The following is a 19,080-nucleotide window of genomic DNA, read 5'->3' on the forward strand; positions in this document are numbered from 1 at the left end:
AACAAGGAATGCCCTTCTCCTAAACAAGTCAACGAATGCTTTACGCAGCAAATAAGTTACGCTAGACGAAAGATTAAGAGGGCAACAGGGAAACTTGCTGAAGCAGGACATTCATTGATCTTGAAAGTTTTTGTTCTTCGATGTCTTACTTTCTGTCTACCTTAATATTAAAGTACGAAATTGTACAGTATAACAGCTTTTAAGGATGTTTGTTGTTGTTGTTGTTGTTATTTATTTGTTTGAGCAGGTTGAAGTTTTGGCAGCTATTCAGCTGATGTGGACCTGCTATACCCACCCTCCCCATATACACACAGGACAGCCACAACACCGGGAACTTCATCCCCTACAACTGAGTATTTACAACTGAGTACTTTCAACTGAGTATTGTTTTAAAATACTACATGTGTAGCGAGGAGTTCAGTTGTCATTCATTGCCGAACATACAGTCCTGTGTCTTCATAGTTTGTTAGGCCCACCGCAGACGAGGGAAGTTGTTATCGACGACTTTTTACGGTCGACAACTGTGAATGCTAGGAAATGAGTTTCTCGCAACTTTCCACAGATGAAAAGTTTAGTTGTCGCGGATAGCCAGTACCTTATACCGTAAAAGTTATCGATAATAACTTGCCTTGTCTGTGGAGGTCCAGCACCTGGGAAATAGCCTGACTTCTGGCTGTGTTTTGTTTTTGTGGTCTCATTCGCTCAGTGGTTCAGCTGGTTTGGCAAAAATAAAGCTCCAGAAATGTCAAGGATTAGATCAAAGATAATGAAATAAACAATGAAAACGGGCCATCTGTTCTTAGCAGTTAGGGTCTTTGAAAAAGTGGTGTGTTAAAAGCAGTCGTTTATCCTCGATGTTAAAGTTCAAGCAGTCTTTATAGCTTTGATGACAGTCTCACAAAATTTCAAAAAATGAAAAATATCTCGAGTGCGTGACTGATTTTAATCACTTAATTTGTTTTCGAGTGTTGACGACAAAACGCATGTCGTGAGGACTGCCGTGAGATCTAAGAGCAAGTGTTGCAGACCAGTTCTTTCGGCAAATGAGATAACATTCTGAAGGGAATGAGACCAAAGAAAAGAAGGCACTCAGTGCAAACTGTATTTAAATATATTAATTAATCACTAGCTTTTCATAGAAAATTAGCATTGTACTGCCCGTCTTGTGTTCTTTTTCTACTGTGGTTTTACAAAATGATACTCTCTTGCATGTATAGAGAGCATTTGAGATTGAATATCTTAGTTATCACTTCAAAGTTAGGAGCATTTTTTTGTTATTGTGTTGGGTCCGTGTTGTATGAAATATTTCATCACGTCCGCAAGATTTCAGCATTTCATGCGAGTTTCGCGATTCATAGCGCCAAATTCCTTCGCAGGCGCGTAGTAGGGATTTTAAAATAACACCATCATCATGTTACAGCGGTACAAATGAATGCATCGTCTGGCTCGACTATTGCTAGTTCGCGTGATTATTTTATGGCTTGAATATGGCCGGATTCACGCTAAGTAAGGTCATCTCGAAGTCGCGGCGACACAAATGTCTCGGTCTATTCTTGCTCAATTATCGTTTGTTTTGTCTCGCTCGTGTCAGCCAAATTATCGCCATGACTTGTCCCGTTCGATTCTCTCTTTTTTTATGGCCCGAATCTGGCTTGTGTGTCGCCCAGAATTTTCGTACGGGGCTATCCTAGCGCCAGGGTAACCCTAGCTGCCTTGTAAACACGTTGATAAAGAAGAAGAAATGTGTAAGTGCTAGCCAACTAAAGTAACCCTCTTGCTACGGTAACCCTAGCACTTAGCCTACCCTCCCTAATTGTAAAAAGGGTGTAACAGCAATTTAAGAAATTGCTGAAATTGGAAATTATGGAATAGTATGCTAGTGCTGGAGACACTGGGGTCTCGCTCAGCTCCACACTTTAAAAAATGGCACTATAATGTTTACTTCGTAAAAAAAAAACAAAACAACAGAATCACAGTTCTAAGATGGTCGTCACGCAGTCACGCAACATTCACATTTCCTTGTTTGTTCGTGTTGTTTTCGATCTTGTTGCCTGACTTTCCTTACAAACAGTTTGTACTAAAGTCAGAGTGGTACAGGAAGTTGCCAGCCAACTCTATTCCGACGTCATGGGATCGAATCCAATTTTACGATAAAAAACACAACATTTAGAACAATTTTGTGAAAACAAGCATATGAGAATGTTGCATGACGACCATAATGGAACTGTATTGCGCGCAAAGTTTTTACAAACTAAACATTAAAATCTGGTTTTAAAATGTGGAGCTCAGCGAGTCTCCAGTGTCTCTAGGAGTTAGCGTATATTCCTCACAAAAACTCCAATTCAAGTCGGAAATTCTCTTAATTTGGAAAAACAAACTAAGATGGCCCTTTTGCACCTTCAGTATGTTCCTTATTTTGTTAACTACTTGCCAGAATAGATGAAGGAAAGGTGCCAAACATTCGTGGTGCAAGAGAATAACGAGACACCCCAAGCCTGGCCCCACGTTTTGGCTACTACCATATTTGTTAAACAACTTTTTCCCGTTGTCAAGAAGAAAACAAACATTTCTCTCCAACGTCCCTGCAAAACTGCAATGTGGACAGCAAGGACTTACTGTATTTTGTTGTGCTGTTTCATTTGCACTTAATATTAGGCACTCTTTCCCTTTCTTTGAAGCTAACACGCAACTGGAACTAACCATGGCTAATAACTCGGCTTTTTTAATAATCAACACTGAGCTTCCATGCTTAAAATTAGGATTTCCTTTGTTCAAATACATGATTTTACACCACGGTGTAAAATGTAAAAGATGAAATACTTACTCGATGCCAGGGACGTGTTTGGTCGTTGGGTTGTAGATGATTCTAAGAGCGTACTACAAGAAGATAATGAGGCGTTTCCTGTACAAAATAACAACACAAAAGGAGAAAATTTCAGATCTAATCTTCCTACCGGAGGGTAGGGAGACTATATTAGAGCTATTTACCATCCGGATATTTGTTGGTTGTAGCCAAAACGCGGGCCCGGGGTCCTTTTCTCCCTCATTTTTTTTTGTTTGAATTATTGTCGCTATTCCGCTGTACTGTTATTTTCGAATGACCGGCATATGTACTTCATTTAGCGTGGAAATTAGTAAAAAAACAATTAAGGAACCTACCGAAGGTATGAAAGCTCTTAAGGGACATCATGGTTTTTTCTTTTCTCAAATTGTACTTCGTTTTCTTGTGTTTTAAAATCGAAGTTTCTTTTTCCGAGCACCTGACCTTGTCTTTGTGAAAAGTGGAGTTTGTTTTTCTCTTTTTCGAAATTAAGTCCCTGTTTAAAGGCAGGTAGGGTAACCCTAGCACTAGGACAGGGCTATCCTAGCGCCAGGGTAACCCTAGCTGCCTTGTAAACACGTTGATAAAGAAGAAGACATGTGTAAGTGCTAGCCAACTTAAGTAACCCTCTTGCTACGGTAACCCTAGCACTCAGCCTACCCTCCCTAATTGTAAAAAGGGTGTAACAGCAATTTGAGAAATTGCTGAAATTGGAAATTATGAAAAAGTATGCAAGTGCTGGAGACACTGGGGTCTCGCTCAGCTCCACACTTTAAAAAATGGCACTGTAATGTTTACTTCGTAAAAAAAAACAACAACAGAATCACAGTTCTACGATGGTCGTCACGCAGTCACGCAACATTCTCATTTGCTTGTTGGTTCGTCTTGTTTTCGATCTTGTTGTCTGACTTTCCCTACAAACAGTTTCTACTAAAGTCAGAGTGGTACAGGAAGTTGCCAGCCAACTCTATTCCGACGTCATGGGATCGAATCCAATTTTACGATAAAAAAACACAACATTTAGAACAATTTTGTGAACAAGCAAATGAGAATGTTGCATGACGACCATAGTGGAACTGTATTGCGCGCAAAGTTTTTAAAAACTAAACATTAAAATGTGATTTTAAACTGTGGAGCTCAGGGAGTCTCCGGTGTCTCTAGGAATTAGCGTATATTCCCCACAAAATCTCCAATTCAAGTCAGAAATTCTCCTAATTTCGAAAAACAAACTAAGATGTCCCTTTCGCACCTTGGGTGTGTTCCTTATGTTTTTGACTGATTGCCACAATAAATGAAGGAAAGGTGCCGAACACCCTGTGCAAGAGAATAACGAGACACCCTGACCCTGGCCCTACGTTTTGGCTACTACCATATTTGTTAAACAACTTTTCCCATTGTCAAGAACAAAACAGAAACATTTCTCTCCAACGTCCCTGCAAAACTGCAATGTGGACAGCAAGGACTTATTGTATTTTGTTGTGCTCTTTTATTTGCACTTAATATTAGGCACTCTTTTCCTTTCTTTGAAGCTAATACGCAACTGGAACTAGCAATGGTTAATAACTCGGCTTTTTTAATAATCAACACTGAGCTTCCATGCCTAAAATTAGGATTTCCTTTGTTCAAATACATGATTGTACACCACGTTGTAAAATGTAAAAGATGAAATACTTACTCGATGCCAGGGACGTGTTTGGTCGTTGGGTTGTAGATGATTCTAAGAGTGTACTGCAAGGAGACAATGAGGCGTTTCCTGTACAAAATAACAACAACAAAGGAGAAAAGTTCAGATCTAATCATCGTACTGGAGGGTAGGGAGACTACATGTATGAAAGCTCTTAAAGGATATCATGGTTTTTTCTTTTCTGCAATCGTACTTCGTTTTCTTGTGTTTTAAAATCCAAGTTTCTTTTCCGAGCACCTGACCTTCTCCTTGTGAAAAGTGGAGTTTGTTTTTCTCTTTTTCGAAATTAAGGCCCTGTTTAAAGGCAGGTAGGATAACCCTAGCACTCAGACAGGGCTACCCTAGCGCCAGGGTAACCCTACCTGATGATTCTAGATGATTCTAAGAGCGTACTGCAAGGAGACAATGAGGCGTTTGCTGTACAAAATAACAACATCAAAGGAGAAAAGTTCAGATCTAATCTTCCTACCGGAGGGTAGTGAGACTATATTAGAGCTCTTTACCATCCGGATATTTGTTGGTTGTAGCCAAAACGCGGGCCCAGGGTCGTTTTTTTCCCCCATTTTTTTTTTTGTTTGAATTTTTGTCGCTATTCTGCTGTACTGTTATTTTCGAATGACCGGCATCTGTACTTCATTTGGGGTGGAAATTAGTAAAAAAACAATTAAGGAACCTACCGAAGGTATGAAGGCTCTTAAGGGACATCATGGTTTTTTCTTTTCTCAAATCGTACTTTCTTTTCTTGTGTTTTAAAATCCAAGTTTCTTTTTCCGAGCACCTGACCTTGTCTTTGTGAAAAGTGGAGTTTGTTTTTCTCTTTTTCGAAATTACAGCCCTGTTTAAAGCCAGGTAGGGTAACCCTAGCACTAGGACAGGGCTATCCTAGCGCAAGGGTAACCCTAGCTGCCTTGTAACACCATCATCATGTTACAGCGGTACAAATGAATGCATCGTCTGGCTCGACTATTGCTTGTTCGCGTGATTATTTTATGGCTTGAATATGGCCGGATTCACGCTAAGTAAGGTCATCTCAAAGTCGCGGCGACACAAATGTCTCGGTCTATTCTTGCTCAATTATCGTTTGTTTTCTCTCGCTCGTGTCAGCCAAATTATCGCCATGACTTGTCCCGTTCGATTCTCTCTTTTTTTATGGCCCGAATCTGGCTTGTGTGTCGCCCAGAATTTTCGTACGGGGCTACCCTAGCGCCAGGGTAACCCTAGCTGCCTTGTAAACACGTTGATAAAGAAGAAGAAATGTGTAAGTGCTAGCCAACTAAAGTAACCCTCTTGCTACGGTAACCCTAGCACTTAGCCTACCCTCCCTAATTGTAAAAAGGGTGTAACAGCAATTTGAGAAATTGCTGAAATTGGAATAGTATGCAAGTGCTGGAGACAATGGGGTCTCGCTCAGCTCCACACTTTAAAAAATGGCACTGTAATGTTTACTTCGTAAAAAAAAAAAACAACAACAGAATCACAGTTCTACGATGGTCGTCACGCAGTCACCTAACATTCTCATCTGCTTGTTGGTTCGTGTTGTTTTCGATCTTGTTGTCTGACTTTCCTTACAAACCGTTTGTACTAAAGTCAGAGTGGTACAGGAAGTTGCCAGCCAACTCTATTCCGACGTCATGGGATCGAATCCAATTTTACGATAAAAAACAACATTTAGAACAATTTTGTGAACAAGCAAATGAGAATGTTGCATGACGACCATAGTGGAACTGTATTGCGCGCAAAGTTTTTAAAAACTAAACATTCCAATGTGATTTTAAAATGTGGAGATCAGGGAGTCTCCGGTGTCTCTAGGAATTAGCGTATATTCCCCACAAAATCTCCAATTCAAGTCAGAAATTCTCCTAATTTCGAAAAACAAACTAAGATGTCCCTTTCGCACCTTGGGTGTGTTCCTTATGTTTTTGACTGATTGCCACAATAAATGAAGGAAAGGTGCCGAACACCCTGTGCAAGTAAATAACGAGACACCCTGACCCTGGCCCTACGTTTTGGCTACTACCATATTTGTTAAACAACTTTTCCCCATTGTCAAGAAGAAAACAGAAACATTTCTCTCCAACGTCCCTGCAAAACTGCAATGTGGACAGCAAGGACTTATTGTATTTTGTTGTGCTCTTTTATTTGCACTTAATATTAGGCACTCTTTTCCTTTCTTTGAAGCTAATACGCAACTGGAACTAGCAATGGTTAATAACTCGGCTTTTTTAATAATCAACACTGAGCTTCCATGCCTAAAATTAGGATTTCCTTTGTTCAAATACATGATAGTACACCACGGTGTAAAATGTAAAAGATGAAATACTTACTCGATGCCAGGCACGTGTTTGGTCGTTGGGTTGTAAATGATTCTAAGAGCGTACTGCAAGGAGACAATGAGGCGTTTCCTGTACAAAATAACAACAGCAAAGGAGAAAAGTTCAGATCGAATCTTCCTACTGGAGGGAAGGGAGACTACATGTATGAAAGCTCTTAAAGGATATCATGGTTTTTTCTTTTCTGCAATCGTACTTCGTTTTCTTGTGTTTTAAAATCCAAGTTTCTTTTCCGAGCACCTGACCTTCTCCTTGTGAAAAGTGGAGTTTGTTTTTCTCTTTTTCGAAATTAAGGCCCTGTTTAAAGGCAGGTAGGATAACCCTAGCACTCAGACAGGGCTACCCTAGCGCCAGGGTAACCCTACCTGATGATTCTAGATGATTCTAAGAGCGTACTGCAAGGAGACAATGAGGCGTTTGCTGTACAAAATAACAACATCAAAGGAGAAAAGTTCAGATCTAATCTTCCTACCGGAGGGTAGTGAGACTATATTAGAGCTCTTTACCATCCGGATATTTGTTGGTTGTAGCCAAAACGCGGGCCCGGGGTCCTTTTTTCCCTCTTTTTTTTTTTTGTTTGAATTTTTGTTGCTATTCTGCTGTACTGTTATTTTCGAATGACCGGCATCTGTACTTCATTTGGGGTGGAAATTAGTAAAAAAACAATTAAGGAACCTACCGAAGGTATGAAGGCTCTTAAGGGACATCATGGTTTTTCTTTTCTCAAATCGTACTTTCTTTTCTTGTGTTTTAAAATCCAAGTTTCTTTTTCCGAGCACCTGACCTTGTCTTTGTGAAAAGTGGAGTTTGTTTTTCTCTTTTTCGAAATTACAGCCCTGTTTAAAGCCAGGTAGGGTAACCCTAGCACTAGGACAGGGCTATCCTAGCGCAAGGGTAACCCTAGCTGCCTTGTAACACCATCATCATGTTACAGCGGTACAAATGAATGCATCGTCTGGCTCGACTATTGCTTGTTCGCGTGATTATTTTATGGCTTGAATATGGCCGGATTCACGCTAAGTAAGGTCATCTCAAAGTCGCGGCGACACAAATGTCTCGGTCTATTCTTGCTCAATTATCGTTTGTTTTCTCTCGCTCGTGTCAGCCAAATTATCGCCATGACTTGTCCCGTTCGATTCTCTCTTTTTTTATGGCCCGAATCTGGCTTGTGTGTCGCCCAGAATTTTCGTACGGGGCTATCCTAGCGCCAGGGTAACCCTAGCTGCCTTGTAAACACGTTGATAAAGAAGAAGAAATGTGTAAGTGCTAGCCAACTAAAGTAACCCTCTTGCTACGGTAACCCTAGCACTTAGCCTACCCTCCCTAATTGTAAAAAGGGTGTAACAGCAATTTGAGAAATTGCTGAAATTGGAAATTATGGAATAGTATGCAAGTGCTGGAGACACTGGGGTCTCGCTCAGCTCCACACTTTAAAAAATGGCACTGTAATGTTTACTTCGTTAAAAAAAAACAACAACAGAATCACAATTCTACGATGGTTGTCACGCAGTCACGCAACATTCTCATTTGCTTGTTTGTTCGTGTTGTTTTCGATCTTGTTGTCTGACTTTCCTTACAAACAGTTTGTACTAAAGTCAGAGTGGTACAGGAAGTTGCCAGCCAACTCTATTCCGACGTCATGGGATCGAATCCAATTTTACGATAAAAAACACAACATTTAGAACACCTTTGTGAAAACAAGCAAATGAGAATGTTGCATGACGACCATAGTGGAACTGTATTGCGCGCAAAGTTTTTACAAACTAAACATTAAAATGTGGTTTTAAAATGTGGAGCTCAGCGAGTCTCCAGTGTCTCTAGGAGTTAGCGTATATTCCCCACAAAAACTCCAATTCAAGTCGGAAATTCTCTTAATTTGGAAAAACAAACTAAGATGTCCCTTTCGCACCTTCAGTATGTTCCTTATTTTTTTGACTGATTGCCACAATAAATGAAGGAAAGGTGCCGAACATTCTTTGTGCAAGAGAATAACGAGACACCCCGACCCTGGCCCCACGTTTTGGCTACTACCATATTTGTTAAACAACTTTTTCCCGTTGTCAAGAAGAAAACAGAAACATTTCTCTCCAACGTCCCTGCAAAACTGCAATGTGGACAGCAAGGACTTATTGTATTTTGTTGTGCTGTTTCATTTGCACTTAATATTAGGCACTCTTTCCCTTTCTTTGAAGCTAACACGCAACTGGGACTAACCATGGCTAATAACTCGGCTTTTTTAATAATCACCACTGAGCTTCCATGCTTAAAATTAGGATTTCCTTTGTTCAAATACATGATTGTACACCACGTTGTAAAATGTAAAAGATGAAATACTTACTCCATGCCAGGGACGTGTTTGGTCGTTGGGTTGTAGATGATTCTAAGAGTGTACTGCAAGGAGACAATGAGGCGCTTCCTGTACAAAATAACAACAACAAAGGAGAAAAGTTCAGATCTAATCATCGTACTGGAGGGTAGGGAGACTACATGTATGAAAGCTCTTAAAGGATATCATGGTTTTTTCTTTTCTGCAATCGTACTTCGTTTTCTTGTGTTTTAAAATCCAAGTTTCTTTTCCGAGCACCTGACCTTGTCCTTGTGAAAAGTGGAGTTTGTTTTTCTCTTTTTCGAAATTAAGGCCCTGTTTAAAGGCAGGTAGGATAACCCTAGCACTCAGACAGGGCTACCCTAGCGCCAGGGTAACCCTAGCTGCCTTGTAAACACGTTGATAAAGAAGAAGAAATATGTAAGTGCTAGCTAACTAAAGTAACCCTCTTGCTACGGTAACAATAGCACTTAGCCTACCCTCCCTAATTGTAAAAAGGGTGTAACAGCAATTTGAGAAATTGCTGAAATTGGAAATTATGGAATAGTATGCAAGTGCTGGAGACACTGGGGTCTCGCTCAGCTCCACACTTTAAAAAATGGCACTGTAATGTTTACTTACTTCGTAAAAAAAAAACAACAACAGTACTTTTGTATTTACTGGCTGGCAAATCGAGTTGATAAGACATTTTTTTGTAATATTCAAGAACTTGATGGAAGTCGTCTATATTTTGCTTGCCACGTACTAAACTGACTACAACCCGATTGGTCGGGCAGAAAATTCCATAATAGGCCGAACGTTTGTGGCCAAAGCCGGGAGTATTCGGGATCGCGAATCATGTGATGTTTACAAGTGGGGGCCTTTTTGCAACTGTTGTAACATCTTTTCACGTTTATTTTGTTTTTCAGAGTACCTGTTGTCATTTTGTATGGCCAATAACAAGGAATGCCCTTCTCCTAAACAAGTCAACGAATGCTTTACGCAGCAAATAAGTTACGCTAGACGAAAGATTAAGAGGGCAACAGGGAAACTTGCTGAAGCAGGACATTCATTGATCTTGAAAGTATTAGTTCTTCGATGTCTTACTTTCTGTCTATCTTAACATGAAAGTACGATATTTTACAGTATAATAGCTTTTAAGGATGCTTCAACTGAGTATTGTTTTAAAATACTACACGTGTAGCGAGGAGTTCAGTTGCTATTCATTGCCGAACATACAGTCCTGTGTCTTCATAGTTTGTTAGGCCCACCGCAGACGAGGGAAGTTGTTATCGACGACTTTTTACGGTCGACAACTGTGAATGCTAGGAAATGAGTTTCTCGCAACTTTCCACAGATGAAAAGTTTAGTTGTCGCGGATAGCCAGTACCTTATACCGTAAAAGTTATCGATAATAACTTGCCTCGTCTGTGGAGGTCCAGCACCTGGGAAATAGCCTGACTTCTGGCTGTGTTTTGTTTTTGTGCTCTCATTCGCTCAGTGGTTCAGCTGGTTTGCCAAAAATAAAGCTCCAGAAATGTCAAGGATTAGATCAAAGATAATGAAATAAACAATGAAAACGGGCCATCTGTTCTTAGCAGTTAGGGTCTTTGAAAAAGTGGTGTGTTAAAAGCAGTCGTTTATCCTCGATGTTAAAGTTCAAGCAGTCTTTATAGCTTTGATGACAGTCTCACAAAATTTCAAAAAATGAAAAATATCTCGAGTGCGTGACTGATTTTAATCACTTAATTTGTTTTCGAGTGTTGACGACAAAACGCATGTCGTGAGGACTGCCGTGAGATCTAAGAGCAAGTGTTGCAGACCAGTTCTTTCGGCAAAGGGGATAACATTCTGAAGGGAACGAGACCAAACAAAAGAAGGCACTCAGTGCAAACTGTATGTAAATATATTAATTAATTTCATAGAAAATTAGCATTGTACTGCCCGTCTGGTGTTCTTTTTCTACTGTGGTTTTACAAAATGATACTCTCTTTTATGTATAGAGAGCATTTGAGATTGAATAAATATCTTAGTTATCACTTCAAAGTTAGGAGCATTTTTTTGTTATTGTGTTGGGTCCGTGTTGTATGAAATATTTCATCACGTCCGCAAGATTTCAGCATTTCATGCGAGTTTCGCGATTCATAGCGCCAAATTCCTTCGCAGGCGCGTAGTAGGGATTTTAAAATAACACCATCATCATGTTACAGCGGTACAAATGAATGCATCGTCTGGCTCGACTATTGCTAGTTCGCGTGATTATTTTATGGCTTGAATATGGCCGGATTCACGCTAAGTAAGGTCATCTCAAAGTCGCGGCGACACAAATGTCTCGGTCTATTCTTGCTCAATTATCGTTTGTTTTCTCTTGCTCGTGTCAGCCAAATTATCGCCATGACTTGTCCCGTTCGATTCTCTCTTTTTTTATGGCCCGAATCTGGCTTGTGTGTCGCCCAGAATTTTCGTACGGGGCTATCCTAGCGCCAGGGTAACCCTAGCTGCCTTGTAAACACGTTGATAAAGAAGAAGAAATGTGTAAGTGCTAGCCAACTAAAGTAACCCTCTTGCTACGGTAACCCTAGCACTTAGCCTACCCTCCCTAATTGTAAAAAGGGTGTAACAGCAATTTGAGAAATTGCTGAAATTGGAAATTATGGAATAGTATGCAAGTGCTGGAGACATTGGGGTCTCGCTCAGCTCCACACTTTAAAAAATGGCACTGTAATGTTTACTTCCTAAACAAAAAAGAGCAACAGAATCACAGTTCTACGATGGTCGTCACGCAGTCACGCGACATTCTCATTTCCTTGTTTCTTCGTGTTGTTTTCGATCTTGTTGTCTGACATTCCTTACAAACAGTTTGTACTAAAGTCAGAGTGGTACAGGAAGTTGCCAACCAACTCTATTTCGACGTCATGGGATCGAATCCAATTTTACGATAAAAAACACAACATTTAGAACAATTTTGTGAAAACAAGCAAATGAGAATGTTGCATGACGACCATAATGGAACTGTATTGCGCGCAAAGTTTTTACAAACTAAACATTAAAATGTGGTTTTAAAATGTGGAGCTCAGCGAGTCTCCAGTGTCTCTAGGAGTTAGCGTATATTCCCCACAAAAACTCCAATTCAAGTCGGAAATTCTCTTAATTTGGAAAAACAAACTAAGATGTCCCTTTCGCACCTTCAGTATGTTTCTTATTTTTTTGACTGATTGCCACAATGAATAAAGGAAAGGTGCCGAACATTCTTTGTGCAAGAGAATAACGAGACACCCCGACCCTGGCCCCACGTTTTGGCTACTACCATATTTGTTAAACAACTTTTTCCGTTGTCAAGAAGAAAACACAAACATTTCTCTCCAACGTCCCTGCAGAACTGCAATGTGGACAGCAAGGACTTACTGTATTTTGTTGTGCTATTTCATTTGCACTTAATATTAGGCACTCTTTCCCTTTCTTTGAAGCTAACACGCAACTGGAACTAACCATGGCTAATAACTCGGCTTTTTAAATAATCAACACTGAGCTTCCATGCATAAAATTAGGATTTCCTTTGTTCAAATACATGATTGTACAACACGGTGTAAAATGTAAAAGATGAAATACTTACTCGATGGCAGGGACGTGTTTGGTCGTTGGGTTGTAGATGATTCTAAGAGCGTACTGCAAGGAGACAATGAGGCGTTTGCTGTACAAAATAACAACATCAAAGGAGAAAAGTTCAGATCTAATCTTCCTACCGGCGGGTAGGGAGACTATAATTAGTAGAGCTCTTTACCGTCTGGACATTTGTTGGTTGTAGCCAAAACGCGGGCCCGGGGTCCTTTCTTTTACCCATTTTTTTTTTTTTGTTTGAATTTTTGTTCCTATTCTGCAGTACTGTTATTTTCGAATGGCCGGCATCTGTCCTTCATTTAGGGTTGAAATTAGTAAAAAAACAATTAAGGAACCTACCGAAGGTATGAAGGCTCTTAAGGGACATCATGGTTTTTTCTTTTCTCAAATCGTACTTTCTTTTCTTCTGTTTTAAAATCCAAGTTTTTTTTTCCGAGCACCTGACCTTGTCTTTGTGAAAAGTGGAGTTTGTTTTTCTCTTTTTCGAAATTACGGCCCTGTTTAAAGCCAGGTAGGGTAACCCTAGCACTAGGACAGGGCTATCCTAGCGCAAGGGTAACCCTAGCTGCTTTGTAAACACGTTGATAAAGAAGAAGAAATGTGTAAGTGCTAGCCAACTAAAGTAACCCTCTTGCTACGGTAACCCTAGCACTTAGCCTACCTTCCCTAATTGTAAAAAGGGTGTAACAGCAATTTGAGAAATTGCTGAAATTGGAAATTATGCAATGGTATGCAAGTGCTGGAGACACTGGGGTCTCGCTCAGCTCCACACTTTCAAAAATGGCACTGTAATGTTTACTTCATAAAAAAAACAACAACAGAATCACAGTACTAAGATCGTCGTCACGCAGTCACGCAACATTCTCATTTGCTTGTTTGTTCGTGTTGTTTTCGATCTTGTTGTCTGACTTTCCTTACAAACAGTTTGTACTAAAGTCAGAGTGGTACAGGAAGTTGCCAGCCAACTCTATTCCGACGTCATGGGATCGAATCCAATTTTACGATAAAAAACACAACATTTAGAACACCTTTGTGAAAACAAGCAAATGAGAATGTTGCATGACGACCATAGTGGAACTGTATTGCGCGCAAAGTTTTTACAAACTAAACATTAAAATGTGGTTTTAAAATGTGGAGCTCAGCGAGTCTCCAGTGTCTCTAGGAGTTAGCGTATATTCCCCACAAAAACTCCAATTCAAGTCGGAAATTCTCTTAATTTGGAAAAACAAACTAAGATGTCCCTTTCGCACCTTCAGTATGTTCCTTATTTTTTTGACTGATTGCCACAATAAATGAAGGAAAGGTGCGGAACATTCTTTGTGCAAGAGAATAACGAGACACCCCGACCCTGGCCCCACGTTTTGGCTACTACCATATTGTTAAACAGCTTTTTCCCGTTGTCAAGAAGAAAACAGAAACATTTCTTTCCAACATCCCTTCAAAACTGCAATGTGGACAGCAAGGACTTATTGTATTTTGTTGTGCTCTTTCATTTGCACTTAATATTAGGCACTCTTTCCCTTTCTTTGAAGCTAACACGCAACTGGAACTAACGATGGCTAATAACTCGGCTTTTTTAATAATCAACACTGAGCTTCCATGCCTAAAATTAGGATTTCCTTTGTTCAAATACATGATTGTACACCACGGTGTAAAATGTAAAAGATGAAATACTTACTCGATGGCAGGGACGTGTTTGGTCGTTGGGTTGTAGATGATTCTAAGAGCGTACTGCAAGGAGACAATGAGGCGTTTGCTGTACAAAATAACAACATCAAAGGAGAAAAGTTCAGATCTAATCTTCCTACCGGAGGGTAGCGAGACTATATTAGAGCTCTTTACCATCCGGATATTTGTTGGTTGTAGCCAAAACGCGGGCCCGGGGTCCTTTTTTTCCCCCATGTTTTGTTCCTATTCTGCAGTACTGTTATTTTCGAATGGCCGGCATCTGTCCTTCATTTAGGGTGGAAATTAGTAAAAAAAAATTAACGAACCTACCGAAGGTATGAAAGCTCTTAAGGGACATCATGGTTTTTTCTTTTCTCAAATCGTACTTCGTTTTCTTGTGTTTTAAAATCCAAGTTTCTTTTTCCGAGCACGTGACCTTGTCTTGTGAAAAGTGGAGTTTGTTATTCTCTTTTTCGAAATTAAGGCCCTGTTTAAAGGCACGTAGGGTAACCCTAGCACTCAGACAGGGCTACCCTAGCACCAGGGTAACCCTAGCAGCCTTGTAAACACGTTGATAAAGAAGAAAAAATGTGTAAGTGCTAGCCAACTAAAGTAACCCTCTTGCTACGGTAACCCTAGCACCTAGCCTACCCTCCCTAATTGTAAAAAGGGTGTAACAGCATTTTGAGAAATTGCTGAAATTGGAAATTATGAAATAGTATGCAAGTGCTGGAGACACTGGGGTCTTGCTCAGCTCCACACTTTAAAAAATGGCACTGTAATGTTTACTTCGTAAAAAATAAAAAAACAACAGAATCACAGTTCTACGAAGGTCGTCACGCAGTGACGCAACATTCTCATTTGCTTGTTTGTTCGTGTTGTTTTCGATCTTGTTGTCTGACTTTCCTTACAAACAGTTTGTACTAAAGTCAGAGTGGTACAGGAAGTTGCCAGCCAACTCTATTCCGACGTCATGGGATCGAATCCAATTTTACCATAAAAAACACAACATTTAGAACACCTTTGTGAAAACAAGCAAATGAGAATGTTGCATGACGACCATAGTGGAATTGTATTGCACGCAAAGTTTTTACAAACTAAACATTAAAATGTGGTTTTAAAATGTGGAGCTCAGCGAGTCTCCATTGTCTCTAGGAGTTAGCGTATATTCCCCACAAAAACTCCAATTCAAGTCGGAAATTCTCTTAATTTGGAAAAACAAACTAAGATGTCCCTTTCGCACCTTCAGTATGTTCCTTATTTTTTTGACTGATTGCCACAATAAATGAAGGAAAGGTGCGGAACATTCTTTGTGCAAGAGAATAACGAGACACCCCGACCCTGGCCCCACGTTTTGGCTACTACCATATTGTTAAACAGCTTTTTCCCGTTGTCAAGAAGAAAACAGAAACATTTCTTTCCAACATCCCTTCAAAACTGCAATGTGGACAGCAAGGACTTATTGTATTTTGTTGTGCTCTTTCATTTGCACTTAATATTAGGCACTCTTTCCCTTTCTTTGAAGCTAACACGCAACTGGAACTAACTATGGCTAATAACTCGGCTTTCCTAATAATCAACACTGAGCTTCCATGCCTAAAATTAGGATTTCCTTTGTTCAAATACATGATTGTACACCACGGTGTAAAATGTAAAAGATGAAATACTTACTCGATGGCAGGGACGTGTTTGGTCGTTGGGTTGTAGATGATTCTAAGAGCGTACTGCAAGGAGACAATGAGGCGTTTGCTGTACAAAATAACAACATCAAAGGAGAAAAGTTCAGATCTAATCTTCCTACCGGAGGGTAGCGAGACTATATTAGAGCTCTTTACCGTCCGGATATTTGTTGGTTGTAGCCAAAACGCGGGCCCGGGTCCTTTTTTTTTTCCCATGTTTTTTTTTGTTTGAATAATTGTCGCTATTCTGCTGTACTGTTAATTCCAAATAACCGGCATCTGTCCTTCATTTAGGGTGGAAATTAGTAAAAAAAAATTAAGGAACCTGCCGAAGGTATGAAAGCTTTTAAGGGACATCATGGTTTTTTGTTTTCTCAAATCGTACTTCGTTTTCTTGTGTTTTAAAATCCAAGTTTCTTTTTCCGAGCACCTGACCTTGTCCTTGTGAAAAGTGGAGTTTGTTTTTCTCTTTTTCGAAATTAAGGCCCTGTTTAAAGGCACGTACGGTAACCCTAGCACTCAGACAGGGCTACCCTAGCACCAGGGTAACCCTAGCTGCCTTGTAAACACGTTGATAAACAAGAAGAAATGTGTAAGTGCTAGCCAACTAAAGTAACCCTTCTTGCTATGGTAACCCTTGCACTTAGCCTACCCTCCCTAATTATAAAAAGGGTGTAACTGCAATTTGAGAAATTGCTGAAATTGGAATAGTATGCAAGTGCTGGAGACAATGGGGTCTCGCTCAGCTCCACACTTTAAAAAATGGCACTGTAATGTTTACTGCGTAAAAAAAAAAAACAACAGAATCACAGTTCTACGATGGTCGTCACGCAGTCACGCGACATTCTCATTTCCTTGTTTCTTCGTGTTGTTTTCGATCTTGTGTGACTTTCCTTACAAAGAGTTTGTACTAAAGTCAGAGTGGTACAGGAAGTTGCCAGCCAACTCTATTCTGACGTCATGGGATCGAATCCAATTTTACGATAAAAAAAACACCACATTTAGAACACCTTTGTGAAAACAAGGAAATGAGAAAGTTGCATGACAACCATAGTGGAACTGTATTGCGCGCAAAGTTTTTACAAACTAAACATTAAAATCTGGTTTTAAAATGTGGAGCTCAGCGAGTCTCCAGTGTCTGTAGGAGTTAGCGTATATTCCCCACAAAAACTCCAATTCAAGTCGGAAATTCTCTTAATTTGGAAAAACAAACTAAGATGTCCCTTTCGCACCTTCAGTATGTTCCTTATTTTTTGGACTGATTGCCACTGACAATAAATGAAGGAAAGGTGCCGAACATTCTTTGTGCAAGAGAATAACGAGACAACCCGACCCTGGTCCCACGTTTTGGCTACTACCATATTTGTGAAACAACTTTTTCCCGTTGTCAAGAAGAAAACAGAAACATCTCTCTCCAACGTCCCTGCAAAACTGCAATGTGGACAGCAAGGACTTACTGTATTTTGTTGTGCTGTTTCATTTGCACTTAATATTAGGCACTCTTTCCCTTTCTTTGAAGCTAACACGCAACTGGAACTAACCATGGCTAATAACTCGGCTTTTTTAATAATCAACACTGAGCTTCTATGCCTAAAATTAGGATTTCCTTTGTTCAAATACACGATTGTACACCACGGTGTAAAATGTACATGTAAAAGAGTAAATACTTACTCGATGCCAGGGACGTGTTTGGTCGTTGGGTTGTAGATGATTCTAAGAGCGTACTGCAAGGAGACAATGAGGCGTTTCCTGTACAAAATAACAACAATAAAGGAGAAAAGTTCAGATGTAATCTTCCTACTGGAGGGTAGCGAGACAATATTAGAGCTCTTTACCGTCCGGATATTTGTTGGTTGTAGCCAAAACGCGGGCCCGGGTCCTTTTTTTTTTCCCATGTTTTTTTTTGTTTGAATAATTGTCGCTATTCTGCTGTACTGTTAATTCCAAATAACCGGCATCTGTCCTTCATTTAGGGTGGAAATTAGTAAAAAAAAATTAAGGAACCTGCCGAAGGTATGAAAGCTTTTAAGGGACATCATGGTTTTTTGTTTTCTCAAATCGTACTTCGTTTTCTTGTGTTTTAAAATCCAAGTTTCTTTTTCCGAGCACCTGACCTTGTCCTTGTGAAAAGTGGAGTTTGTTTTTCTCTTTTTCGAAATTAAGGCCCTGTTTAAAGGCAGGTAGGGTAACCCTAGCACTCAGACAGGGCTACCCTAGCGCCAGGGTAACCCTAGCTGCCTTGTAAACACGTTGATAAAGAAGAAGAAATATGTAAGTGCTAGCCAACTAAAGTAACCCTCTTGCTACGGTAACCCTAGCACTTAGCCTACCCTCCCTAATTGTAAAAAGGGTGTAACAGCAATTTGAGAAATTGCTGAAATTGGAAATTATGGAATAGTATGCAAGTCCTGGAGACACTGGGGTTTTGCTCAGCTCCACACTTTAAAAAATGGCACTGTAATGTTTACTTCGTAAAAAAAAACAACAACAGAATCACAGTTGTACGATGGTCGTCACGCAGTCACGCAACATTCTCATTTGCTTGTTTGTTCGTGTTGTTTTCGATCTTGTTGTCTGACTCTCCTTACAAACAGTTTGTACTAAAGTCAGAGTGGTACAGGAAGTTGACAGCCAACTCTATTCCAACGTCATGGGATCGAATCCAATTTTACGATAAAAAACACAAAATTTAGAACACTTTTGTGAAAACAAGCAAATGAGAATGTTGCATGACGACCATAGTGGAACTGTATTGCGCGCAAAGTTTTTACAAACTAAACATTAAAATGTGGTTTTAAAATGTGGAGCTCAGCGAGTCTCCAGTGTCTGTAGGAGTTAGCGTATATTCCCCACAAAAACTCCAATTCAAGTCGGAAATTCTCTTAATTTGGAAAAACAAACTAAGATGTCCCTTTCGCACCTTCAGTATGTTCCTTATTTTTTTGACTGATTGCCACAATAAATGAAGGAAAGGT

At 39.9% G+C, this 19,080-nt stretch overlaps 1 protein-coding gene across 1 annotated transcript in view; it reads right to left on the bottom strand.

Moving 5' to 3' along the window:
• Window positions 1-263: 263 nt before the first annotated feature.
• Window positions 264-19,080, bottom strand: part of LOC138049750 (uncharacterized) — a 22,744-nt gene continuing 3,927 nt past the window's right edge. The window contains exons 2-8 of the mRNA XM_068896162.1: window positions 17,777-17,854; window positions 10,564-10,669; window positions 9,174-9,251; window positions 6,830-6,907; window positions 4,497-4,574; window positions 2,825-2,902; window positions 264-349 (exon numbers count right to left, since the gene is read on the bottom strand). Of these exons, the coding sequence (XP_068752263.1) occupies window positions 264-349; window positions 2,825-2,902; window positions 4,497-4,574; window positions 6,830-6,907; window positions 9,174-9,251; window positions 10,564-10,633 (468 nt within the window). The 5' untranslated portion in view covers window positions 10,634-10,669; window positions 17,777-17,854. The remainder of the gene's footprint in view (window positions 350-2,824; window positions 2,903-4,496; window positions 4,575-6,829; window positions 6,908-9,173; window positions 9,252-10,563; window positions 10,670-17,776; window positions 17,855-19,080) is intronic.

Source organism: Montipora capricornis, chromosome 1 (assembly GCF_036669925.1).
Source record: "Montipora capricornis isolate CH-2021 chromosome 1, ASM3666992v2, whole genome shotgun sequence".
NCBI lineage: Eukaryota > Metazoa > Cnidaria > Anthozoa > Scleractinia > Acroporidae > Montipora > Montipora capricornis.